The sequence below is a fragment of the Podarcis melisellensis genome (genome assembly GCF_964234715.1).
Source record: "Podarcis melisellensis genome assembly, contig: HAP1_SCAFFOLD_74, whole genome shotgun sequence".
Taxonomy (NCBI): domain Eukaryota; kingdom Metazoa; phylum Chordata; class Lepidosauria; order Squamata; family Lacertidae; genus Podarcis; species Podarcis melisellensis.
The window spans coordinates 310,105-336,922 of record NW_028113121.1 but is presented as its reverse complement, the minus strand read 5'-3'; the positions used below and the strand labels follow the sequence as shown (position 1 = coordinate 336,922).

Here is a 26,818-nt window from a genome sequence, read left to right as displayed (position 1 = left end):
ATTTATCTCCCTCTGATGAATATGGTTTGGCAAATATCTAAATTTGTGTTTAAAAATATATTATATATGAACAAAACACTCATAACAACATCAGAATTAATTCTGGATTGCTTAAACCAAAATGCCTTCAAAGAAGAACTTTAGAAATTTGACTTGTCTAAGGATGTAATTATGTTCCTGATAAATTGAATTTTATTACAGCAGAATACAGGGACCAGCTTTACTTTTCTTTCTTTATTAAATGTTCCTTATTGTTCAGCTCAGGTCTTAAGATAATGATGTAGCAATTAGGGAAAAAAATGCAACCCAGCAATCCAGCACTGGAGCATAAGATGGAGAAGATCTCCACAGCCACCATGTATTTCCCTTTGGTGCTCAGGTACGTTGGAATAAAGGACAACCAAACACTGCAAAACACCAACATGCTGAAAGTGATGAACTTGGCTTCATTGAAAGTGCCAGGCAACTTCCTGGCAAAGTAAGCTACAGTTAAGCTGGCAATAGCCAGGAAGCCCATGTATCCCACGACGCAGTAAAACATGGAAGCTGATCCCTCATTACATTGCACAATGATTTCCTCTTTCAGGGAGTTCATGTCCTTATCTGGGAATGGAGGAGAAGTAATCAGCCAAACCATGCAAATGTTTGCTTGAATAAATGAGCCAGAAAGGACAATGGAATTGGCCAGTCCTTTCCCCACCCATTGTCTCATTCTGGATCCTGGTTTTGTGGCCATGAATGCCAGGACCACCGTGATGGTTTTTGCCAAAACAGAGGAAAGGGACAGAGAGAAGATCATGCCAAAAGCCGTTTGTCGGAGAAGGCAGGTTGCCTTTCCAGGCTGTCCAATGAAGAGGAAGGAGCAGAGGAAGCAAAGCAGGAGGGAAATGAGGAGAACGTAGGTGAGGGTCCGGTTGTTGGCTTTGACTATCGGCGTGTCCTTGTACTTCATGAAAGTTCCAAGTACAAAAGTTGTGATCGAAGAGAAAGAAAAAGCCAGCAGAGTCAGGGTGATTCCTAAAGGTTCTTTGTAGGAGAGGTACGTGTAAAACTTGGGAATGCAATGATTTTGCTTGTAGTTTGGATACTGATCTTCTTTACATTTGATACAGGTATCCATGTCTGAAAAATAAAGGAAAGGTGCTTAAATATTTCAAGACTTTGATTCATGTACAGTAGTACCTCTGGTTGTGGACGGGATCCATTCTGGAGGTCCAGTCGGATCCAGAGGTTTCCGCAAGCTGAGGACTGCTTCTGTGCATGTGTGTGTGGTGAAACCCGGTCAAATACCTCTGGGTTTGCTGCTTTCACAACCTGAAGTTTACGTAACCAGAGGTACTACTGTATTCTATAGTCATCAACCCAACCCCTCATGGACAGGATTTGACCACTGGGTGGGAGGACACAAACAAGCACAGAAAGCTTTTCCAACAAGAAGACATAGGTACTTCATCTGCCATTTATTTCCCCTTCCAGCAAAGCTTCATTCCCCGAATACAAAGCAATTGTAACAGAACTAAATAAAACTGACTCGCACTTTCTTTGTCCGCCAATCCACTGTATCCTTGCTCCAAAGATCCCTCACTGGTCAAATGAGTAACAACAAGGCAGGGGGCAGTTAAAAAAGGAAGCTAGCTGGCAAACCCCCTGTCTAGCTCTCAGCAGAATGTGGCCTTCTTGGCAGCTGAGTAGGTGGCTTTCCAAAGAAACATATCTGGGCATTCTCAGAACTGAAGAATGAGTCTGATTTGTCTTACTAGGACTTCAGATTCAATGCCCAGTCTCCTTGGGTAATGTTATTTTGTGTTGGATGCCAGTTCTGAACTGCAGGACCTGGTCTATTGAAGGAAGTGGCAGAACTGAGAATTCCCTCAAACCAGTGTAGAAAAGGGAGGTATCATGGCATCTCTATCTAGCTATGGCACTAACTACATTTTGTTTTGCAGAAATGGGTAGGTGATGACTTCTTCTCCCCATTCCGTAAAAAGCTTCAGCTGTTCATTCTGCATATCAAGCAACTTCATAAGACAGAGACTCAACAAAGCCTAATCCTCACCGCCAACAAGTTGGCATCTATTGCATTTCCTACCCATCTGCATGGAGACCATCCCTTCTGGACATGGAGCACAATCATAGCAGCAGAATTTCTCTCCCTCCTTCTTTTTCCTGCTGTAACCAGGATAGCAGTTGTCATTGCACACAGAAAGAGGCACAACCTGTCCAGAAATGCAGCAAACGAGATTAGCATCAAGAAGTTTATATTATCCTCCTGCCCTACCCTAAACGTGGGAATATTTTTCTTCGGTGAAAATTTGCTTCAGAGAGGAAACCCTGACTTAATTGTTTCCAGAAATTAATTTATGAAAAAGACACTGAATTGTTGGCGAGGTCAGGACTTTTAAAATGTGTTGTGGAGGTTGTTTACTCAGATCTACCCAGGAAATGTGGTGTACTTCAAGTGAAAATGCAGAGCAACATTTGCCCCAGTTTGTTTTGCCAAGAATGGGGGGAAATGTAGCTTGAAAATGCGATCTTTCTCAGGAGAGTTAACCACTTGAGGGCAGGTAGAAAACTGAACTCACAAATATGCGACTGTTTTCCATTCTCGCACACGTTCCAGCATCTGCAGCTTCATCTCACCTGGTTGAAGCTTCTATGCCACACGATTTGGTCCTCATTAATGGTTAACTCTTTCCCCTGTGGAGCCAGCGGGTCCAGTCTCCCAACCCTGAGCCTAACAAAAGAACCGTTGGAGAAGGTGACCCAGTTTGTGACATCAAAATCTGCAAGTAGCTCTCTATGCTTATCAAAATGTACGCTCTCTCCAACACTGTTGTTGAACACAATCTTCCTTATAAAACGATGGAGCTTGAGTGAAAGAGAAAATGAAGACTGGTAAGGATAAAATGGTGTTATAGATCAGGGGAGGAGGTTCCCCCTAAACCCTAGGAATGAATAAATGCTAGGATTTTGATTAATTGGGATATGGATTAAGACACCAACTGCAGAGCTGTGCCAGACAGGGAATTCCTGGGCTGCCTGGCCAAGGGAACAATAGAGAGCCACTGAGGGCCCATTGATGGTCATTGCCAGTGCAAGAGGACTTCTCCCCTGCCCTGGGGTGTGAAGAGAGACAGGGGTTTCTGGGAGGATGAAGGAGGGAGACGGGATGAGATCCATCTTTGGGGGGTCTGACTGCAGGCAGGTTTGCTGCTCCCTCTTGGAATGACTATGCCTTAAGATTTGGACTCCCTCCAGGCAGACTTAAGGTGTAAAGAGGTGAATAAAGCATATTTCTCAAAGCACGACAGTCTCTGCTGTGCCTTCAGTTCTCCAAAGGGACACAGACCCCATGGGTTCTTGCCACTGTTTGGCAGAGAGAGGGGCAGGCACCCAGCTTTTGTAGCCATATTGAAACCTCTACAGTCATCCTTTTAAAAGGTCTTTGTTTCCAGGACTGGATTGTTCTTGCTCAAGAATGTATTTGAATCCATGACTAATTTCACTGATTCAGCATATTTCCTTGGAATTAAATCTGATTGAACTCCATGGGGTTGACTTCTGATCAGATATGCAGAGGATTGTACTTTTAATATCTGATATGCACCAACACCAAATGGCATGCGACACTATGTAAAGTTTTGCTCCACTTTTCAATAAAGCATCTTTGAGGCTTTGGAAGGCATTATATAAAAGTTAATGAAATACAAACATAAAATTCATTTTTTGTAGTGGTTTGGGTTTAGTAATAGAGTTGCATTGATCAGCACATTGTGGCATCATAGTAATAATGAAGGAGTTTGAATTCACCTCGGGAGGCACACCACGGATGCCAGCAGCAAAAGGAATGTGGATATCCCCCTGTATTATAGCTAAAGCTAAACAGTTTATCTCAGTGGTTTTCAACCCGTGTGCCGTGGCACCCTGGGGTGCCTTGAATGATGGTCAGGGGTGCCATGGGCAACACTGGACTCCCTTCCTTCCTTCCTTCCTTCCTTCCTTCCTTCCTTCCTTCCTTCCTTCCTTCCTTCCTTCCCTCCCTCCCTCCTCTGATGCCCTCTCATGTCTCTGCCTCCCAAAGGCTTGCACAGCTGTTTATTGCAGCAGCCCTGGCTACAAGCTCCACAGGAGTATGTTCCCTTTGGGACGCACCTCTCTTTTGGGTGGGGGTGGGGGCAGCTCAGAGACCAGGGATGGCAGCACCAGCTGCCCAGAGGACGTCCAAGGAGAGGGGAGAGGGGGTTGAGGAAACACTGCACAAGGGAAGGTGTTGGAAAAAGGGTGAGAGGCTGCCAGCTCTGCAGGCAAGGGGTGACCCAAGTGGGCTCCAGAGCCCCACAGGAGAACCACAGAAAGAAGGCAGTTGGTTAAGGGAGCCATGGATTCGATACAGCTATTGATGAGTTTGTTATATTATTTATCTGTTATTTTTTAAATGTGATACTCAGCCAAACAAAATGGACCCAGAGCAGAAAATCATGGCCTTCAGACTTCCAATTTTTTAAAAAGACATGGAACATCATGAAAGTGGATAGGAAAGGAAAAGGGAATAAGCAAAGTTAGTTTCAGGTTACAAGTCAAAGTTGTTCTAAAGAGGAACTGTGGGGGAAAAGACACATTTAAACATCTTTTAGGGCATACCTTCCTGCTTTGAATATATTTATCTCTGTGTGTGTTGTATTAAGGGTACAACTACCTGCCAAGACTGGACAGTACAGTCTGTTGGTCTCACTCCCTCTAGCAGTCTGCTATGTTTCCATCTGGATTCACATAGGACATGCAAAGCATGTGCCACAGCATAAGCAGCATTGTAGACATTGTAGCTGTGGCCAGTCATGCCCATTTCAAAAAGAGTACTAGGAAGACTCTCCAACTTCTCCCGGCCAGTGCAGGCTTGCTTTTCCTCCGCATTCCCAGCAGATTTTTTTAATGAGCAGCTGAATGACTGCTCCCAGAAATTCTGAATGAAACCATCTCCTCTTGCCCAAGACGGTCCAATGATCTCAAGAAGACTTTGGAATCCAAGCGGCTCTCTTGAGCGAACCGTGATGGATAGGGCACCGTGGAAGGTTTCTATAGCCCAAAGCTTTTGAATGGAGAAGGCACAAAAATCCCATTGGGATGTAACAATCCAGACTTTTCCCACAGGTGGCAATTCATACAATGTTGCAAAAAACAACAACATTCTCAAAACTGGCATGGATGGATCCTCTCCATATACAAAACATGCACTGACTTTTCTATCTTGAAGAAGTGGGTATTTTCCCAGTTGTGCTAATACCATGTTTATCAGCTCTTCCATAAATGTCCTCTTTGCTGTTCTTAGTATGAAGGCATAGCAGATGCCATTCTGATCAAGCAATGGAAGCACTGTGTGCAAAAACCTGTCCCCATTGTCATCATCCACAGCAAAGAGCCCAATCCATGTCCATCTGAAATGGTGAAGGAGCCTGACTACCCCAATGTACTGGTGGGCTTCCTTTGGGACCATCTGATATAAGGAAGAAAACAATGTTTTGTCATCCTGCACTGGGGTAAATGATCCATATGTGAGCTGAAAGGAAGGAGGGTGTGTTGTATGGATTAAAAGAGTGCACAAATATGTGCCATTGTTGGAAAATGCTCATGCAGCAATGAATATGTCTCACCTGTGGGATCTTGTAGGTGGCAAAAATGCTAGCCATGTTGGCAGAGGTTTCAGTAGCAAGTCCGCCAATGACAGCTATCAGTTTACTCTGAGTATCACACTTGTAGTTGGGAACAAACCTGTGTTGTGTGGAAAGGAGGCTCAGGCTGGCTTTGTATGTCTTCCTTGCCACATAGTAGCTGTTGAGGATGTGGAAGCCCAAAGAGATGTTGGGTAGGATTTGGGGGTTCTCATTGATCTCTTTGACAGCAAGCAGCAAAGCCAGGATGTGCTGGTAGTTCTTAGGAACGGACCTGGAATGAGAGTTACTGTCTGTTTCATGAGGCAAAGGAAAGGCCATTTCTTGCTTTCATTGTTACATCTCTGACTACTCTCATGGTTGAGCTGGAACTTTAAAAAGTCTGAAAATGCTGGGATATACAGTTATTGCAAGATATAATCCATTAGCAGGTCCTTTTAGATGAAATATTTAGAATAGATTTCTTAAAACATTTATTCCACTGTATGAAAAGACTGAGTAAAGGACCTAATAGATCTAGATCAGGGGTTGCTAGCCTGCATCATGGTGCCAGGATCTAGCCCAGCATACTATGGGATGTTGTCTGATTGGCCCCACAGATTAATCTTCCTTGCAAAGTGTGCTATCCACATCAGATCAGTGTCTCCACCTGTGTTTGGTGTGACGAGACATGCACTCAATCAGGAAATTTTACTGGGATGAAAACAGTAAGAATAAAGCACAATAATAAAACCTTTCATATTGTACAATAATAATATGAAGTGAAACAATATTTTTAAAATATGCAAACAGATGTGAACAGAAGAGAGGGAATAAGCAGAAGGTGAGAGACAATGAAGTACTGAATGCCTGGGAATGACATGTCCAAGACTCACTAAGGGAACAATCCCTGTGACATTGTTCTGTAAAAGCCCCACAAAGTCCGAGTTTTGTGTCACTGAACATCCCAGTGGACTGTGCCCAACAGCCACCAACATAAAGAACACAAAATAGCTGGCAACTTCCAGTGACTGCTGGAATAATATTTTCATCATACTGAAACGCAAATCTTATTACTGTAGTATCCTGTCACATAGTGATAGGATATCCTTATAATCTGAAGGAACAGTAGAAAGGGGGGAAAGGAAGTGTTCCTTACGCAGGTTCGCCAATTGACATCTGTGTGGGCACATCTGTGAATGAGGGACTGTCATGAAAGAGGAAGACCTGAGAAACCATCTCTCCAATGACAAAGTCACCCGGCTGATAAAATTTGTGAGGTATAGGCAGAGGATCATCATCTAGGATGCAACTGATGGGCTGATTCTTGCAGACAGTGTAAGGAAACATTACAAACAGCAGCACTATTGCAACTAGGATCCTGATGACCAAACAGCCCCTCAGGTTGGATCTGGCCATGTTTCCATTGAATACAGTCTCAGTTTTGTTTCAGTCTTTTGTGAATGGCAGATGAACCTGATGGTACATAATTTCGAAGCTTGGCCTGTGAGATTCCCAAATGTGTGTGTCCATTTCAAACTGGCAGAAATGTTTCCTCCTCACACATCCCCCCCCCCAATGGAAGTGGCAGGATGATGGAAATAATTGGAAAAGAGCGCAGGATAAGGATGTATCTATAGGGTTAGGTATCTATATCAGTCAATGCCTCCTTTTTGAGATGAAGCTTTTTATACCCAGAAACAAGGAACTGGAGATGGAAGAAATGAGGAAATAACTGAGTTTCTCACTATATAATTCTTTCGTTTTAAATCACGGAAGAATGAAATGGTGAAACACCCTAAAATATTAAAAGGTTAACAGAAAATAAAATACAATACAAAGTTGAAATGATCAAAGCTGAAAGGGTTTTCTAACCTGGTTTTGAACAACATGTGTGGTTTTATAACACCTTTTAGAAGCTGTTATTCCAGCAATGTTTACAGCTGTTGGAGAGATAATCATCTCCCCAATGCATTGTTGGTCTTTCTGGCTTTGCCACAACATAATGAAACTGCCAGGATATTTCCCCAATGCCTGCTCCTACTTTAGGCTACTTCTGGCCACCGGCCAGATCTGACAAAATCATTTTTATTTCACATAACAAATATGGCAAGATCTGCCTTAGTTGCATGAAGAATGGACCACTGCAGCACACTCCATGTGGGTCCGCCACTGAAGAGTATGTGGAAGAAAATGCAACTGCTAGAATATTGTGGGGCCAGATATTAGATTCTGTGGCCTGATATTTGCTTCGGTTTCACTGGCTTCTAATCGCCTTCAAAGCCTTAAATTGCTGGGGTTCAGATTAGATTAACATTCTTACTATTTTGGGAAACATTAAGTCCCCTATGAAAATATATTCAGCAATTTTAGGTGTTGTGTTGGAAAAATATGTTAACAGTAGTTTGAGGAATACTTTTAAAGAGAGATGGCAGATGGTTTTCATCACTGCAAAAACTTTGCTGCTGCTTCAAGCAATGACAGAATTGCAGAGAGGAACTCAGTCCTGTTCCTCATTTGCCATGCAATGGTCCAGAGGAAATGATGTTACATTAGGGCTGGCATGCGTCCGGATTTCCCCGGACATTACTGGGATTTCAAAAGTGGAATTGACGTTTGGGGGGGATTTCAAAAAACAGTGCTTTGTCCTGGATCCTAGAGAAGTCAATTGAAAAGCTCAACAATTTTGGGGGTTTCCTAAAAAAAAAGCTCAATTTTTTTGGATGTCCTGGTCTTTACTTTTTGAAATATGGCAACCTTATGCTACACTATGGATGCTGGGAATTGGAGTTTCCCATGTTCTCAAGGTCTCCACAAAGTGATGGAGATACTTAAAAGATACTTTTAAGCCTGAGGACCAAATGGTCAGTGGTAGATCCAATAGTACGCAAATCCAATTGGTTTTGGTTTTGATTACAGAGAATAAAAGTATTTTAGATTTGGAAACCAGACTGAGGGCCATCTAGCCCCACCCCCAGCCATGCAGGAATATCAACTGAAGCATCCAAGACAGATGGCCATCCAATATGGTTTATATTGGTGGCAGGGGGCGTGAGAGATGTACCACTCAAGCGCACTACTTTGGTTTCTCTTAAGCTTGCTGTGATTTATTTATTTGGCCAAGCCTTTGGTAGGTAAGTAATTATCATGATCACCATCATCATTAAAATTTGTATACCACCTTTCATTCGTAGCTCTCAGGGCAGTTCGCAACATAAAAATGCAAGATAAGAAACACAGGATACACAATAAAACCAAGAACAAAAACTAACCCATAAGGCCCTTCTCTCCACCCCCTCCCATGACACACTATTTTATTGTATTGTATTTACATGTTACATGTTTCAGTGGTTAATGCTCAGATTGTTGACATGAAAGAAGGCTGTGGGTGTGGTTGCATGTGTGGGCATAGGGGCATCCATTGGGAACCTTGTTGAGGAAACCACAACTATTTTAATGTAGATTAAATGGAATGAAGAGAGGCAAGTGTCAGGGATGAGAGACTCAGGCACAGAGAGCCAGTTTTTGATGGGAAGAGACTCTCCTTTTTCTTTTCACTTGAGCTAAATCAAACTAAATATGGAAATCAGCAAAGCCCATTGCTATCTCAGTTCAGCAAGGGAGCACCACAAGTGGAAAGAGTTTTCACTTGCACAGTTAAAGGGATAAAGCTTTATTTCATATATGAAAACATATGAAAAAAGGGGGGAAAGGAAGACCCAGGTAACTACTGACCGGTGAGCTTGACATCAATGTCAGAGAAGGTCCTAGAACAAAGAATTCAACAGTCGGTCTGTGAGCATTTAGAAAAGGATGCTGTGATTAATAAGACCCAGCATGAATTTTTAAAAAACAAGTCATGCCAGACCAATCTCATTTCTTTATTTGAAGGAATTAGAAACTTGGTGAACATAGCGCATCTTGATTTCAGTAAGGCTCTTGACGAAGTCCCCCATGTTATTCTCGCGAGGAAGCTGGTAAAATGTGGGCTGAATGAGGTAACTGTTAGGTGGATTTGTAGCTGGTTGACTGACCGAACCCAAACCCAACTCATTAATGGTTCCTTGTCATCCTAGAAAAAAAGTGACAAGTGGGTTGCTACAGGGTTCTGTCCTGGGCCCGTTGTTGTTCAACTTCTTTATAAATGACTTGGATGAACGAATTGAAGGGATGCTCATCAAATTTGCAGATGACACCAAGCTGGGAGGGGTAGCTAATGCCGCAGAGGACAGAATCAGAATTCAAAATGACCTGAACAGATTGGAGAACTGAGCACAAGCTAACAAGATGAATTTCAATATTGACAAATGCCTGGTTCTGCACTTAGGCAGGAAGAACCAGATGCACAAATAGAGGATGGGGAACACCTGGCTTACTAGCAGTACATGAGAAAAGGATGACTAGGGGTCTTGGTGGACGACAAGATCCACATGAAGCAGCAAAAATTTATAAACTTAAATTCTTTACTTTTCTCTCCTTGTCAAATGTTCCTTGTTGTTCATCTCAGGTCTTAAGATAATAATGTAGCATTTGGGGGAAAAAATGCAACCCAGCAATCCAGCACTGGAGCATAAGATGGAGAAGATCTCCACAGCCACCATGTATTTCCCTTTGGTGCTCAGGTACGTTGGAATAAAGGACAACCAAACACTGCAAAACACCAACATGCTGAAAGTGATGAACTTGGCTTCATTGAAACTGTCAGGCAACTTCCTGGCAAAGTAAGCCACTGTGAAACTGGCAATGCCCAGGAAGCCCATGTATCCCAAGACACAGTAAAACATGGAGGCTGATCCCTCATTACATTGCATGATGATTTCCTCTTTGAGTGAGTTCATGTCCTCATCTGGGAACGGAGGAGAAGTAATCAGCCAAACCATGCAAATGTTTGCTTGAATAAATAAACCAGAGAGGACAATGGAATTGGCCAGTCCTTTCCCCACCCATTGTCTCATTCTGGATCCTGGTTTTGTGGCCATGAATGCCAGGACCACTGTGATGGTTTTTGCCAAAACAGAGGAAAGGGACAGAGAGAAGATCATGCCAAAAGCCGTTTGTCGGAGAAGGCAGGTTGCCTTTCCAGGCCGTCCAATGAAGAGGAAGGAGCAGAGGAAGCAAAGCAGGAGGGAAATGAGGAGAACGTAGGTGAGGGTCCGGTTGTTGGCTTTGACTATGGGAGTGTCCCTGTGCTTCATGAAAATCCCAAGTACTGAGGTTGTAATCAAAGAGAAAGAAACAACCAAGATGGCCAGAGCGATTCCTAGAGGTTCTTTATAGGAGAGGTAGCTGGACACCTTGGGAATGCACTGATTTTGGTCATTATTTGGGTATTCCTCTTCCGGACATTTGACACAGGCAGCCATGTCTGACAAGAAGAAAGAGCTATTAAAACATTTTAAGACTTAGACTTGTTTATTAACTGAATTTGAACACAGGAAAATGGTCACATGTAGGACTGAGACTAAATTATTCAGAATACATCCATGAATGTTCCAGACCAGATTTGACAAGACATTGCCTAAGATTCTCCCCATCTGATATGGGAAGAATAAAATTCTGATAAGCAGAAATAGAAGCAGTAACACAATCACAAAAAGGAGGAAGCTTTGTTGTTGTTTCTATTTGAAAGCTACTTCTTCCCCAGCAGGGGATGGTCCTGCAAAATTTATATTAATAGTTGCTCCCAGACTTTGATGGTTCCTTCCTAGAGAAGTTAGAATGGCTCCCTCCTAATTGCTCTGCTGGGGGGGTGAATACTTTTCTATTCTTACAAGCCTTTGGGAAATGACAGGGTGTTTTTTTTTTCTTTTTAACAAATTGGTTTTAATGGTGCTGTGCTGTTTTGTTTTTATTATCTGTATTTTAATAGAATTGCAGTTCAATTATTTGCAATGATTTATTTTCATTTGTGTAAACTGCCTTTAGTTTTGATCTGGGAAAGAGGAGGGATATAAATAATAAATAATTAAAATCAGAATAAATCAAAGAAAACAGCAAAGAGCCTGTTTGCTCCTCCAAATGGCTAAAAGTTTAAATATATAAATAGAATTACCTCATGAATCTATGAAGAATTTGAAGGGTTCCCTTCTGTATTTCATAATAGCTGCCATGGTTCCTCATGTTCTGATTCCAAAGGTTGTGGATGAAACTAAAATATGCATTTGTCTCATGTGACTTTGGCCTGATCCATGAAGATGGCATGGTCAGCCCTCCTGCTCAGTCCATTACTCTAAGGAATTTTTGTAATGCCTAACCATACAGATTAGCAGTTACAATTCTGATTTCATAGCCGTATCCATTGAAGTGCTTGGGAGAATCAAGAATTCCCCATTGTAGAAAAGGAACATCTCAGAGGCAGTTTAGCTGTGTCACCAATAACAGCTTGCAGAAACTGGCAGCTAAAGACATCTAACTCCCCATGTTGCATAAAAAGCTTTGTTTTCTCATTCTGCACACCAAAGTGTTTTAAAAGCAGACGCCCAACAAGGCTAGATTATTTTTTCTGCCCGTTTCCCCAGTTACTTTACATTATCCTCTTACCCATCTGGTGAGAGATCATCCCTTCAGGACATGAAGCGCAATCATAGCAACAAAATTTCTCCCCTTCCTTCTTTTTCCTGCTGTAGCCAGGATAGCAGTAGTCATTGCACACCGAAAGGGGCACCACCTGTCCAAAAAATTAAAACTGAGATCAACATCATTTGCCAACACACCTGGAAGAAGACTCAAGAGACTCCACCATGGTGGAAATGTCTATATTAGATATAAGGGCTGGCAAACCGATAACCAAGTTATTTAAGTATAGGCAGGTGTTTTGAAGTACCATCTAGGAGTGAAGCACCTTCCAGCCCTAGGCATGTAACAGACACATTCTGCCACACAAGAATCATCTCCCTTCTTGCTAAGCGAGTCTTACATCTGTGAACCCTACATACACACACAGCACCCACTATTCAGCATTCACAATCCAGGACTAGGGAGTAGTCCCAAGGGACCCCCAAAGGCTGCGGAAGGTGACTCTAGAGTAGCCCTAGACAAATATTGCCTCATGGTGCCTATCGACTAAGCACTTAAATTCCCTACCTGAATGTCAAAACAAAAAAGTAAATACACAAAAAGCCAATCAAAGACCCTTACAGTGTAGAGCAGGCAAAAGGGAGGGATCCCAATGGCCAATGGCAGCATCTCTTGGCAATTCCCACTCTGCCCCCATAAAGGGAGACCTGTAAGAAAAACCCACCCTGGAGAGAGAGGTAGGATGGGCACTGGAAATGATCAGGAGATGATCGAGAGGACAGAGCTGCCCACCAAGATACACACACACACACACACACACACAACCTCTGGGGAGAGACCAGCTGGTGTCTTCTCACAAGAATGGGGTGTGTTTGTGGGTGGGGGGCAAATTTGCCCCCACTAGGAGCAGAGGAGCATTTTGGGGAAGGTGACCCATTTCAGTTCTGGCACTGCCCAGGTGCGCCCCATTGCCCTTCAAAGAGAACAGGGAAGGCGTTCAGGGTGCCTTCCAGTGCCACTTTTTCTAGAAAAACAGCACTGGTTGTAATACCTACTCACTGCCCACAGCTGGTTTACCAAGAAGGAAAGAATCTGTAGTTTAAAAACACAATGCTACTCAGAACAATTCAGCACCTGAAGGCAATAAGAAACCTAGATGCTAAAAATGGACTGATTACTGGTATTTCATATATTCCAGCATCTGCAGCTTCATCTCACCTGGTTAAAACTTCTATGCCACTCGATTCGCTCATCATTAATTGTTAACTCTTTGCCTGAAGGATCCCGAGGAGCCAATCTTCCAACTTTTACTCTAACGAAAGAGCCGTTGGGGAAAGTGACCCAGTTTGTAACATCAAAATCTGCAATCAGTTCTCCATTTTCATCAAAAGCTACACTGTCGCCAACGCTGTTGTTGAACAAGATGCTCCCTATATAGTTATGCAGCTTGAGTGAATGAGAAAATGAAACAAATTGGAATAAAAGGTTAAAAGCTCTGCAATGAAATGGGCAAAGGTCTAGCTTCCCTAACTCTGGATTGTTCTTGACCAAGGTTGTATCTGGTGCTGTCTTCTGAGGCTTCTTCTCCCACCCTGACCCCTCCACACCCACTGGAACAGTAAGGAACGGAGTATGGAAACCCCCTTCCCATGTTCCATGGCTTATCATGAGTTTGTACTATATTACCAAAGTCATAGTGAGTAACCACAATGTAGGGCTAGGAAGAAGCAGTGATTCAACCAAAGAACTGTGAAACTGACGCAGTAATTTGAGGAGAAATGGCCCTGTGAAGTTGCCTTAAAAATAAATGAAATAAAGCATCATTGAGGTGTTGTTGTTTTTGCAAGACATTATCTGAATAAAGTTAAGAGATGAAATCCCAGCATAAAAAATTGCTTTCATATTACGTCAGATTTAGCAACAGAGTTACATTTGATGGCACACTGTGACTTGATATTATTAGGTATATTGGTTCTTAGTACTGCCATTTCTATGGAGAGATATTTTAACTGTCCTGCATCTGGGTGCATCACAAAACCCATGAGCATGTTTTGAGGTCAATTAACCTTTTTCTGATTTTTGTCTCTGCACCCTCAGGATATTCAGAAATCCCAAAATGTTTGGTGCCGCTCTGTGATGGACCCAGAAGACCATGCTTTGCTCACAGATAGGTATTCCCCATCCATCTCCACTGCCTGTATCCACTCCTCTTGGATTTTCAGGGCAGAAGCAAGAGAAGCTGCCAGGCTCTGGAATGAAGACATGCCAAGCTGCCCAGAGTCAAGCCACAAGGAACTTTGCCACAACAGTCCGGGATTTATATTTTGCCATCCTGATGCAAAATACAGAGTGTTTATAAAGTCCTCGTGCAACTTTAAATGTTATTTGAGTGGCAAGGTGTGCCATCTTTCTGAAAGAAGGTGCTATTATGATGTTGGTTGTTTAGTTTCAATAATTATAATTAATACCCCAATAATTAATACCCCAATGTTCTTCCAAAAATGGAAATAAGCAAACTCAGATTCAATTTTAAAGTTTTTCTAATGATTAGGCAAGATCAAGAAAGTTTAAGGATATACTCAAGTATATTTTATGGCATACTTGAAGGTTTTGAAAAATAGATTTTTGCTTTCAATGTGCAATTACCTGCCATGGCTGCAAATTTTGCAATGTTAGCCTCCCTCCTTCCACTGAACGACTACGCTTGGGACTGGATTCACATAGGACATGCAAAGCATGTGCCACAGCATAAGCAGCATTGTAGACATTGTAGCTGTGGCCAAACATGCTCATTTCAAAAAGAGTACTAGGAAGACTCTCCAACTTCTCCCGGCCAGTGCAGGCTTGCTTTCCCTCCACATTCCCACCAAATTTTTTTAATGAGCAGCTGAATGACTGCTCCCAGAAATTCTGAATGAAACCATCTCCTTTTGCCCAAGAAGGTTGAATGATCTCAAGAAGACTTTGGAATCCAAGCGGCTCCCTTGAGCGAACGGTGATGGATAGGGTACCGTGGAAGGTTTCCATTTCCCAAAGCTTTTGAAGGGAGAAGGCACAGAAATCCCATTGGGATGTAACAATCCAGACTTTTCCCACTGGTGGCAATGATTTTATTACTGCAAAAAAGAAAAACATTCTCAAAACACCCATGGATGGAGGTTCTCCATATACAACACATGCACTGACTTTTCTATCTTGAAGAATTGAGTATTTTTCCAGTTGTGCAAATATAATGTTCATCAACTCTTCCATAAATGTCCTCTTTGCTGTTCTTAGTATGAAGGCATAGCAGATGCCATTCTGATCAAGCAATGGAACCACTGTGTGCAAAAACCTGTCCCCATTGTCATCATCCACAGCAAAGAGCCCAATCCATGTCCATCTGAAATGGTGAAGGAGCCTGACTACCCCAATGTACTGGTGGGCTTCCTTTGGGACCATCTGATATAAGGAAGAAAACAATGTTTTGTCATCCTGCACTGGGGTAAATGATCCATATGTGAGCTGAAAGGAAGGAGGGTGTGTTGTATGGATTAAAAGAGTGCACAAATATGTGCCATTGTTGTAAAATGCTCATGCAGCAATGAATATGTCTCACCTGTGGGATCTTGTAGGTGGCAAAAATGCTAGCCATGTTGGCAGAGGTTTCAGTAGCAAGTCCGCCAATGACAGCTATCAGTTTACTCTGAGTATCACACTTGTAGTTGGGAACAAACCTGTGTTGTGTGGAAAGGAGGCTCAGGCTGGCTTTGTATGTCTTCCTTGCCACATAGTAGCTGTTGAGGATGTGGAAGCCCAAAGAGATGTTGGGTAGGATTTGGGGGTTCTCATTGATCTCTTTGACAGCAAGCAGCAAAGCCAGGATGTGCTGGTAGTTCTTAGGAACGGACCTGGAATGAGAGTTATTGTCTGTTTCATGAGGCAAAGGAAAGGCCATTTCTTGCTTTCATTGTTACACCTCTGACTACGCCCATGGTTGAGCTGGAACTTTAAAAAGTCTGAAAATGCTGGGATATAGAATACAAATTATTGCAGGATATAATCTATTAGCAGGTCCTTTTAGATGAAATATATAAGGAAGATTTCTTAAAACATTTATTCCGCTGTATGAAAAGACTCTGAGTAAACAGCCATTGCCTGCTACATTATGGGGAAATAATAGATCTAGACCAGGGTGGCTAACCTGCATCATGGTGCCAGGATCTAGCCCAGTATACTGTGGGATGTTGTCTGAAAGGAAACATCATTTGTGGATTTCAGCATCACACCACCCACTGCTTTCATGATTGAGCTGAACTTTAAAACATTATGAAGACATGAAGATAAGGGTTAGATAGGGGAAGGGCTAGTGAAATATGGAAATAATGGTCAGAAAATGGTTGTATCTCCATGGTAGAGAATATGCTCTGCAACATAGAATTTGCTTTCCATATCAGGCCAGCGTTTCTGCCTCCCTTCTGTGAGACTGGACCTGCACTCAGGGAACATTGCTGGGGTGAAAACTACAGAATACTAGCTGAGAGTAGCTGAGATTCCTGCCTTGCAGGGAAGTTGGAATAGATGACCATTGGGTCCCTTCCAGCTGTAAGATTCTATGATTCTCATACATTACAGTATTGTACAATATAATGAAGTGAAACAATTATTGAAAAAACACACCCACAGAGACTGATGTGAATGGAGGAGATAGCTGAAACTAAAGACAAGAGTCAACTCATGGTGGATTGGTGTCTCAAAGACTCACTAAGGTCACAATTCACTGTTGCTTTGCTCTAGAGATGTCTCAGAAGTTCCATTCACATCCATCGTAAATAAGAGGCAGGCAAAATAATTGTTCAGCACTGGTTACTGCTGGAATACAGCTTTCCTCACACTGAAAAGTGAATCTTACTAATGAAGCATCAAACTGCATTATAGTCTAAGGTAACAGAAGACATGGGGGAAATAAAGGGTTCCTTACACAGGTTCACCAATGGACATCTGCGTGGGCACTTCTGTGAATGAGGGACTGTCTTGAAAGAGGAAGACCTGAGAAACAATCTCTCCAATGACAAAATCACCCAGCTGATAATATTTGTGAGGTATAGGCAGAGGATCGTCATATATGCTGCAATTAATAGAATGCACCTTGCCCACGCTATAAGGGAGCATTACAAGAAGCAGCACTATTGCTGCTGTGATCCTGGTTAGGAAATGTGTCCTCAGGATGGAGACGACCACAGTTTGCATTCTCCCCTTGATGCATTCTCTGGAAGCATGAGTTTCATTGCAGGCTTTCATGAACGGCGGAGGACTCAGCATGTACAGATTGAAAGCCTGGTCTCCACACCGAGACCCTTTCAAATGGGCAAAAATGTTCCAATCCCCACCTTGCAAAATATGGAAGTTGCAGAAGAATGACCAGTATGAAAAGTATTACAAAGCACTAGTCCAAAATAACACGCAGGGCACTAAGGTGTACGTGCCTAGATTGGAGATGTGTTATCTCCAAACTGGATGGTTAGCTGCAAAAAAAGAAGGAATGGGGCACATAATTGCTCACTGTGCAGTCTTTTTGTTTTAGATCATAGCAGAATCAGCTGGCCAAAGCCCACCCTAAGATATAAGGGAGAAATGACTGGGCAAAAGACCGAGCACTTTGTAACCCCAGCACCATTTATGAACAACATGCGGAGTTTATAGTATTTCCACATGCTGTTATTGTTGATCTTGTTAGTGGACTCTATTGAGATTCAGGAAGGAAAGCAGTAATTTTGTCAGTGATTTGTGAGATAATCGCACCCCCAGTGGATTGGTAACTTTTGAGGTGTCACAATAACACGACAAAACTGTTTATATGCCCATTAACAAAAACCACAACCCTACAAGTGTTGTTTTCACCTTTGAAGAGGATGTGGCATGGCCTGGTAGATGCAGGCTGCTTCTGGCCAAGGAAAGAGCGGAATCAGTCAGAGGCAAAATCATGTATATTTCATATACAAATATGGTCCTGGTGAGACATGACTTGGTTACATCAGGACTGACCTGTTGCAATACAGGCTGTGTGGGCTGCCAGTTAATTATGTTTGGAAAGTCAACTGGTAGAATAATATTACAGAGGCTAGAATGTTGAATAGAAGCAGAAACTGGGGTTAGGTGACTCAGTCTTTGCAACAGTTTCCCTAACTTCTGATCTTAAGTGGTTTAGAATCACTTAAATTGTGGCCAGTCTTCAAGCAGACTGATACATCAGAGTGAGCTTCTTCCATCTAGTATGGTGAAACCAGCATTAAAATGGATAATCTCCTTGTACTCCACTTTCACTACTATACTTTGGGAGGTTAGATTGCAATACCTAGAGCATGCCCCAATTTCCAGGTGGCCATACAAAATAAAATCCAGCATTTATAAAATAATATGCCAGTGGAAAGTTAGTCCAGAATTGTGCCCTTGATATGTGAATTTATCTGTGGATTATCCCATGGGTGATGAGCATAAAACAGCCTGTATGGAGTTTGAAATGTTACAAACCAAAACTTCATTTTACCACTTTGGCCTGCTAACCCTGTCATGGTCTGTTATAATTTATTTCCCTCTGAATTATTTTTATTAATTATTACAAATCAAATAAAACCAAATTAATTTAATACAATTTCTTAAAATCAGGTTTCCTACTCCTGTTCCAAACATGATCATCATCATTTCCTCACATTGCTGCATCATTTCTTACTTAGGTCCAGTTGACACCCTTCACTTGCTGTTAAACCATTCTTCCAGCTGGCCGCTTTTTTCACCTTGCAAGCAGCACCTCCGTTACACCTTATAAAAAAGGAATCCCTTTCACGTATGTCTAGTCCTTCATATACATTGTGGTTCCAGGCCTTGTGTGCGGGCAGAGTTAATGACTATCTTCCACTGTTCAATTATTTGCAGTGTTTATATGGATGGTGTAATGTTTACCGTTCAGCGTACGAGCTGCAGCCATAAATAACTCACAGAATGCATATGCAAATGCCATTAAAATCCTGCTCTGGAGTTCTTCCTCAGCACACAGTTAAAACAAACTCTTTTCTCAAATTCAGCCTCTTTGCCACATCTGGTTGGCATCTATTCATCCCCCCCCCCACATTCAACAGCAGTCCAGGAATAATTTTAAATAAAGTCCGTACAGCTTTGGTCTTGGGGGCGGGGCATAGCAAAACCTTGTTAAATTCCTTGTTGAGCCTAAATCAAAGGCCTCCCCCCTCTTTTCCGAAGTAGCCAACAGAATAACATAGCAGCGGCTACACACGTCCTTTTCCCTATACAGGGGAAGACAGGAAAAAAGGAGAGCATTTGAAAAGCATAAGAAAGCAGCAATCACCTTGTCCTCCTCTTCCTTTCCCGGCTGTTGTGAGGATTCTCAGGCTTCAAAGAAAAGATTCAGATACCTTCAAAGAGCCAAGCTCAGTCCTTTCGGCAGCTGACTGATCACAGCCCATTACACATGTCGGTCCAGGAGCGCCTCTTGCTTAATGCCAATTGTCCAAATTATGCAGGAACCAACCACAAATCGTGTCAGAGATGGAGGGACACGCTCCCAGGTCGCACCCACTCTGCCTTTTAGGCTGGAAGACATGGGCTTGAGCGGCACAGCGGGATGCAGTGAGTTCCCCAGGCCCCACTGGGGAACATTGCCAGGATTTTTGCCTCGTAAATCCTGGCTTTCCCCTGCCTGAACCTCCTCGCTGCTCACCATTGAGTTCGTGACATGGCCGGAAACCCATGGTCTGTTTCTCCACATCACTCTTTCTTTTAGGAAGATGAACAGGGCAGCGCATGTGAACCTCATTTCTCTACCTTCACATTATTTAATGCTCCTTAAATTAGGGCTGCCATGTGTCCAGAACTGATGTCCAGGGGGAATAAAAAATGACCTTTTTTTTTGTTTGTAACTTTCAGGTTTGTCTCAAAAAAGCTCAATAAGATGGTAGTGGAGACAGAGTGTCAGGTGCTGCATCCGCAGCAGTGACCAGAGGAGGAACAGCTGCTGGGAGGAGCGCAGAGAGAAGAATGCTGTGGTTTTTACTTTTTGAAATTCATCCTCACAGTGGCTACACACTATTTTTTCCCTATTTTTTTATTAGTTTTCCAAATTTATAACACGTAAATCCACAAACATGAAAAGAAAACATTAAAAAACAAACAAACAAACAAACATTCATCCTAACTGTAATAATTCCACTTTTGTTAAAATTGTTGGGGTACTTCCTTGAATCCCCCTGGCTGAGTTTCCATATAAATCATTGTAGTAGTTTTCCAAAACTATTTTCACATAAACTGTACTTGGTTGATTAGCATCTTTCTTTTCATTTTAACAACATAGTATTCTACAACATCACATGTTTAAATCCTAGGCCTATCTGATACTCGCAAGTAATTCTATTTAAGTTATCTTAACATATTTCGCTAAATATTCTTTGAATTTCTTCCATTCCTCCTGGTACTCCTCCTCCTTCTGGTTGCGGACTCTTCTGGTCACGTCGGCAGCTCCCCAAAATCCATCATCTTCATCTGCCATTCCTCCACTGTTGGTACTTCTTGTAATTTCCAATTTTTGGCAAACAAAATTCTAGCTGTAGTTGTGGCATACAAAAACAATCTGACATCTTTCTTGGGCAATTCCAAACCTGTTATTCCAAGTAGTTCTGGTTTCTTAATAAATGTGTATTTCAACATTTTCCCCAATTCATTATAAATCTTTTCCCAGAAGCAGTGGCGTAGCGTGGGTTGTCAGCACCCGGGGCAAGGCAAGTAATTTGCGCCCCCTAACCCGTGGATTTTAGCACTCCAGTGCGAGCGCCCCCCCCCGATGTTGCGGCCGGCCCTCCTGCACCCCCCACGCTACGCCACTGGGGCTGGGGGCGAGGGAAGGAGCCACGGACCCCCCCCCCTTAAGGCTCAGCAGGAATTTATTAAATTTATTATTTGCGGAGCCCCCGCGAGCCGAGGCAGCCGAAGCCCCCTCCCCTCGGGCGCCTCCCCGCCCCCTCCTCTCCTTGGGCTGTAGGTGGAGTCCGCGCTCCGAGGCGCTCCAGATCCGGGCTTGGTGAGCGCCTCGCCTCCTCCCGGCCAGGTCCGGGGGCTTCCAGCCGCGCTCCGTCCTTGCCCGCCCCCCCCACGGCTGAGACTTGCGCTGAGAGCCGGAGCCAGCGGCGCCCCATTCCGCCGGGAGACCCTCGCCTGCCCGCCGGCTTCCTCTCGGAGGGTTTTGGGGAGCGCAGGGCGCGGCGAGGCCCCTCGGAGCTCTCCTCCCTCCCCGTCGGCAGAAGCAGCCGCCGCCTGTGGCTGGGCCGAGGGGATGGCGGTGGCGTCGGGGTGCGGAGGCTGCCCGTGCCCGGCCAGGCGTCGGTGGCGGCGTCTGCGCTGCTGCAGCGGCTGCTCCTCCTGCGAGCAGTGAGTGGAGCGCGGCGGCGGCGGGGGGCGCGCGCGCTAGGGTGCAAGGCTGGCGGTGGCGGCGGGGAGCCCGGCGGAGGAAGGAACTTGTCCCTTCCCTCTGGACTTGCACCCCCCCGGATGTTGCGCCTGGTGCGGCCGGCACCCCTGGCACCCCCCACGCTACGCCACTGCCCAGAAGTCTTTCACCTTGGGACAGGTCCACCACATATGGTAAAAGGTTCCTTCTTTTTATTTACATTTCCAACATAGGTTGTCACTCTTGGGGTAGATCTTTGCTAATTTTACAGGGGTTAAGTATCATCTATACATTATTTTCATAACATTTACCTTTAACACCGTACATGCAGTGAACCTGATCCCTTTCCTCCACAGGGGTCTCTTGCCCAATCTATCATCACAGATTTAACTTGTTCATCCTTTGTATGCCCCTCCAACAATAAACAATAAATTATATATTTTAGATAAATTTAGATAATTTATACATTTTAGATAATATTTTAACATTGGTATGTAAGAACTCCGTTTCCAGTTTGGTTTTTTCCAGTGCAAACCTGTTTTTCCTATCTAACTTATACAATTCATAGATCTGGTGATAATGTAACCAATTTATTTTATCTTTGATTTGATCAATTGGTCTTATTTTAAATCCTTCTTTATCTTCCAACAATAAGTCTGAATATCTCAACCATTTAATCTCCATATTTAACTTTTTCTGGGCCTTTGCCTCCATTGGTGAAAGCCAGCTGGGTGTCTTCCTTTCTAAGAGATCTTTATATTTTATCCAAACATTATATAGAGATTTTCTAATTACATGATTTTTGAAACCATTATGGGCCTTTATCTTGTCATACCATAGATAAGCATGCCAGCCAAATACATTGTCAAATCCCTCCAAGAACATCAGCATTATCTATTTGTATCCATTCCTTAACCCAACCAAGGGCTGCGGTTTCAAAACATATCTTCAAATCTGGCAGGGAAAATCCCCTTCTTTCTTTTGAATCTGTTAATAATTTATATTTAATTCTGGGTCCCCCCCCGCCAAATAAATCTAGATAAGGCTTTCTGCCATTCTTTAAAACATTTCACATTATCAATGATAGGGAGGGCTTGAAACAAAAACAGCATCTTTGGCAATACATTCATCTTAACCACGGATATCCGGCCCATTAATGACAATTTTAGGTTTGACCAACTCTCAAGATCTCTCGTAATTTCATTCCATAATTTCTCATAATTAGCTTTATATAAATTCAAGTTTTTCACGGACAAATTAACACCCAGATATTTAACTTTTTTCACTAAAACTAGGCCACAATGGCCATACACTATGGCTCATAGCATGGATCAGATATTTTCCCCCTAGAACCCCTGAACATGTTTGTGCTGATATGCTTGGAGACGGCTGGTATGCAGAATACGTTGAAACGGGTCAGAGAGCCTTTTCATCCTGGGGGGCCAGATCTTTATCTCCTCTGCATTCGCAGGCCAACTTTGGCAGTGGGAGGTCCCACCCACCTGCCAATCATCTGACATCATAAAGATGCCGCATGATTGCCAAATGGACTCTCCAAGCCACCAATTAATGCCCAGGATGGTGGGGGAACATATTGCCAAAGCAGGATTAAACTCCCCCCCCACACACACATTGGCCCATGTGCACTTCCATCCTCCATTCTGTAGGGTTAGTGTAAAAGGTAAAGCTAAAGGGACCCCTGAGGTAAAAGGGTAAAAGGTAAAGGGACCCCATACTCTGAACTTAGGGCACATGAGCTACTTGACCGTCACTGCATCACCCAAATGAGAAGCACAATCATCATTATTTGGGGCAGGGATAAAAGGGCGACAGGGTGTCTTCTGCATCCTCACTGCAGCTTTTCAACCCCCCCTTTCCATTCCCAGCCACTCTATCCAATGCAAGTCTGCAACCCAAAGGGAAAACTCAACCCTCCATGTACTCAGCCAATAAATCTAAGTGGCTTGCAAGAAGCCAGGGTAGAATAAGGAGGGACTTTCCCACTTTCTGCAGGATTTAGAACACTCACTGGCACACCCAAACCAAGCAGGATTGAAAGTATAATCTTGCTTTCTGCAGGGTTTGGCCATGCCAGCCAGTTCTCAGGAGGAATTGGGAGGGGGGGCATGATGTCACCAAGTACAATTGAGCTCCCTGCAAGTCAGTCGATGTTGGGGTGTGAAGGAGAGGTCCCCCCTCCACCTCTAATCCAATTTATGACAATTCACCCCCTGTCTGCTCCAACTGAGCCTGCCAGTCCAAGATGAGCCCTGACAGCTCTGAAACTGTCCAGCCAGAAACACTCAGGATTGTATCTAATGCTAGTAGGTCTGCTTAGACCCACTGAAAATAATGCTCATTTTTGGGACTGGGACTGGGAGTATAACTAGCATTGGATATAGCCTGTGGATCAGGGCCCATGAGGGCTGTGGTCTGGGGAGAGCCAGATAGTCCAGTTCAGTCCCTGGGGCTGCTTCCCCAGCCTTGGCCTAATGCACTAAAGCAAGAGAACCCCACATTTCAGGGCAGATGATTTTGGTCTTTTGCACACACATAAAGCACTTTTGTCACTGTAGGAATGGCCTAGCTGGATTAGAAGAGACCATGATCTAGGTTGGCAATCCTTCATAAAAGGATTTTCTGATCTACATTAAATCAAAGTTCCTTTCTGCCTTGGCAAGTGCCCTAGTGTCAAACTGTCTAACTGAATGCTGCTCCTGCCACCTGGAGCACCCTCTCCAAGGGGCATCTCCCCAGAGCAAAAGCCACGTCAAGACCCTGCAATTAGAGATAATTGATGGAGAGCCCTCATAGTCATCACATATGCCGTGTGCAGTTGCAATTAGGAGCGATTGTCACAGATCCAGCGATCATCATTGTACTGACATTCAGTATTGCAACTAGTTAGTTTATTTTAAACTTTGCTGTGCAATTTTCTGTCCTGCATTGTAAACAGTGTTTAGATTTTACATGGTATTATCGGCAACCTGTGTTTATCTGGACACGGCACTTTCCACCTTGTGCCAAATCCCAAAGGGGCAACTCCCCAAAGCACAAGGCAAGGCAAGGCTGTGATTGTCAGGGAGCCAGCAGAAAGCGCAATTAAAGCCGGTAGCCAGCTTTCTAATTATGAAATAAACTTTGGCAAGCAGCTGATAATTGAGTTCTTGCAGAGAAAGAAACCTGCTCTTTTCTCTCTGGGACGCATCTGCTGTCTCTGACATGTCATATCAACATCTCACTGGGGCCAGAAGCACCCAGGCAGAGCTGATCAACAACACAAAAAGTTTCTCACTCAGCCAGGCAAATATCCTATGTGTATCCCATCACACTGAAATGCTTAAAATTTGAACACTAAGTTTGGACTTGTCCATTAAAGTGGGACTGAAAAGTATTTGGAAGCCGCATCTAGCCTGGGATGCTGTGGTCGGGCTGTGGACCAGGGCCAGTTTCCTGGAGAAGGGGATTCCACTGCTCAAACTATCTCATTGGCTGCCAGTACATTTGCAGGCACAATTCAAAGTACCCATAATAATAATGTTCTAAGCAGCATAGGACCAGGATTTTGGAAAGACCATCTCCTCCTAAATCAACCTAGTTGCACAATCACGCCCCCCTTTTACTACCATGATTACAAGGTAGTTTTAAAAGGTTAATATTCTGTATTAGGTGATCTTGAGTACAGTGGTACCTCAGGTTACAGACGCTTCAGGTTACAGACTCCGCTAACCCAGAAATAGTGCTTCAGGTTAAGAACTTTGCTTCAGGATGAGAACAGAAATCGTGCAGTGGTGGTGTAGCGGCAGTGGGAGGCCCCATTAGCTAAAGTGGTACCTCAGGTTAAGAACAGTTTCAGGTTAAGAACGGACCTCCAGAACAAATTAAGTTCTTAACCCGGGGTATCACTGTACACATAAAATCTCACTCTTTTAGCTATGACATCATCCCTGAACATCTGTGTTCTTTGCAAGACAGCTCTTCAGGATAAAGTACAGTTTTACACACCATCACCAAGTAGGATTGCCATCTTTTTATCTGTGCACCATGTTCTCTGCTTTTCGAAAATCTTCAAATATTTCAGGTGAAAAACATCACCTGCTGATTTATACAGAGCACACAACTCTGAATGTCGCAGGAGCATGTTAGTACTCTCCTGAGTTAATTGTGGGATGTATAATCTAGGTCTGTGCATGGATTCTGGTCAAATCTCATATTCTAGACAAAATGGGGCCAACTTGTGTTGAGCTGGGATTTGGCCTGAGTGTGTTGAGGCAGCCCTGTATTGTGCCCACCCAGAGAGATCTAGGGCTGCCCTGAGGTTGGCAGTTGAGTGACAAACTGGCCAACTCTATTCTTCTTGGCTGCTCCTTCATACCAGTCATTCTTTGTGCTATATGGCTCTTTATTGCTCCTCCACATCCAAGCTTTGCCATGCGCACTTGAGCAGAAGAAATAATAGTGGAATGCAATGAATGGTGTCTTATAATGATTTATTGGGTCTAGGGGGCTTGGGACTTCTGACCATTGCCAGATCTATTGTGGCTTTCCTTACCAGGAATATTTAGCCCCAGCATATTATAAAACCACAGTAAAACATTAAACATTAAAAACTAATGAAAATAATGAGTTGTCAGACAGTTTCAATGAAGTTCTGCTCTTCACTCTGGTCACAGCCTTGGTCCTTGGCGTCTTCTCTAAGAACGGGGACACTCCCATTGTCAAAGCCAACAACCGGGACCTCACCTACACTCTGCTCCTTGCCCTCTTGCTCTGCTTCCTCTGCTCCTTGCTCTTCATTGGCCAGCCTCACCCAGTGAGCTGCTCTTTACGACAAACGGCCTTTGGCATCATCTTCTCCATTGCGGTGTCTTGTGTCTTGGCCAAAACCAGCACGGCGGTTCTGGCCTTCATGGCCACCAAACCAGGATCCAGGGTGAGGAAATGAGTGGGTGTCAGGGACTGGGTAAAAGAAGTGGTGGAGACCGCCTGCCCATCCTGACCGTTCCAGGGAGAAAGGAAGAGGAAACAGTATAGATTTACAACGGGGTTTGTGGGAGGTCACAGCTCAGAGGCAGATGAGGAGAAAAGTTGGGAAATAATGGGAGAGCCAGGGCAGCAGCTGGTTTGGTGGTGAAGGAAGGCCCAGGGGTGAGCGGGTGATTGCACAAAAGAAGCTCAACAACATTGGAGCTCAACAACTGTCTGGATTTTTACTTCTTGAAAT

The 26,818-nt window shown here is 43.6% G+C and overlaps 1 protein-coding gene across 2 annotated transcripts; it reads right to left on the bottom strand.

The window, feature by feature from the left end:
- Positions 1–85: 85 nt before the first annotated feature.
- Positions 86–26,428, bottom strand: LOC309362388 (vomeronasal type-2 receptor 116-like). Of its 2 annotated transcripts, XM_081931738.1 has the most exons (9): positions 17,122–17,793; positions 15,760–16,051; positions 13,380–13,607; positions 12,186–12,312; positions 10,940–11,010; positions 5,649–5,940; positions 2,641–2,734; positions 2,090–2,216; positions 86–1,122 (listed from the first exon to the last, which is right to left on the bottom strand). In XM_081931738.1, exons 1-6 carry the CDS (start codon positions 17,460–17,462, stop codon positions 5,929–5,931), a joined length of 1,071 nt encoding a protein of 356 aa, XP_081787864.1. In that variant the 5' UTR covers positions 17,463–17,793; the 3' UTR covers positions 86–1,122; positions 2,090–2,216; positions 2,641–2,734; positions 5,649–5,928. The 2 variants fall into 2 exon arrangements, with proteins under 2 accessions (XP_081787864.1, XP_081787863.1); XM_081931737.1 differs by lacking the exons at positions 86–1,122; positions 2,090–2,216; positions 2,641–2,734; positions 5,649–5,940; positions 17,122–17,793 and adding an exon at positions 25,970–26,428 and having other exon boundaries at positions 10,084–11,010.
- Between the last annotated feature and the right edge of the window lie 390 nt (positions 26,429–26,818).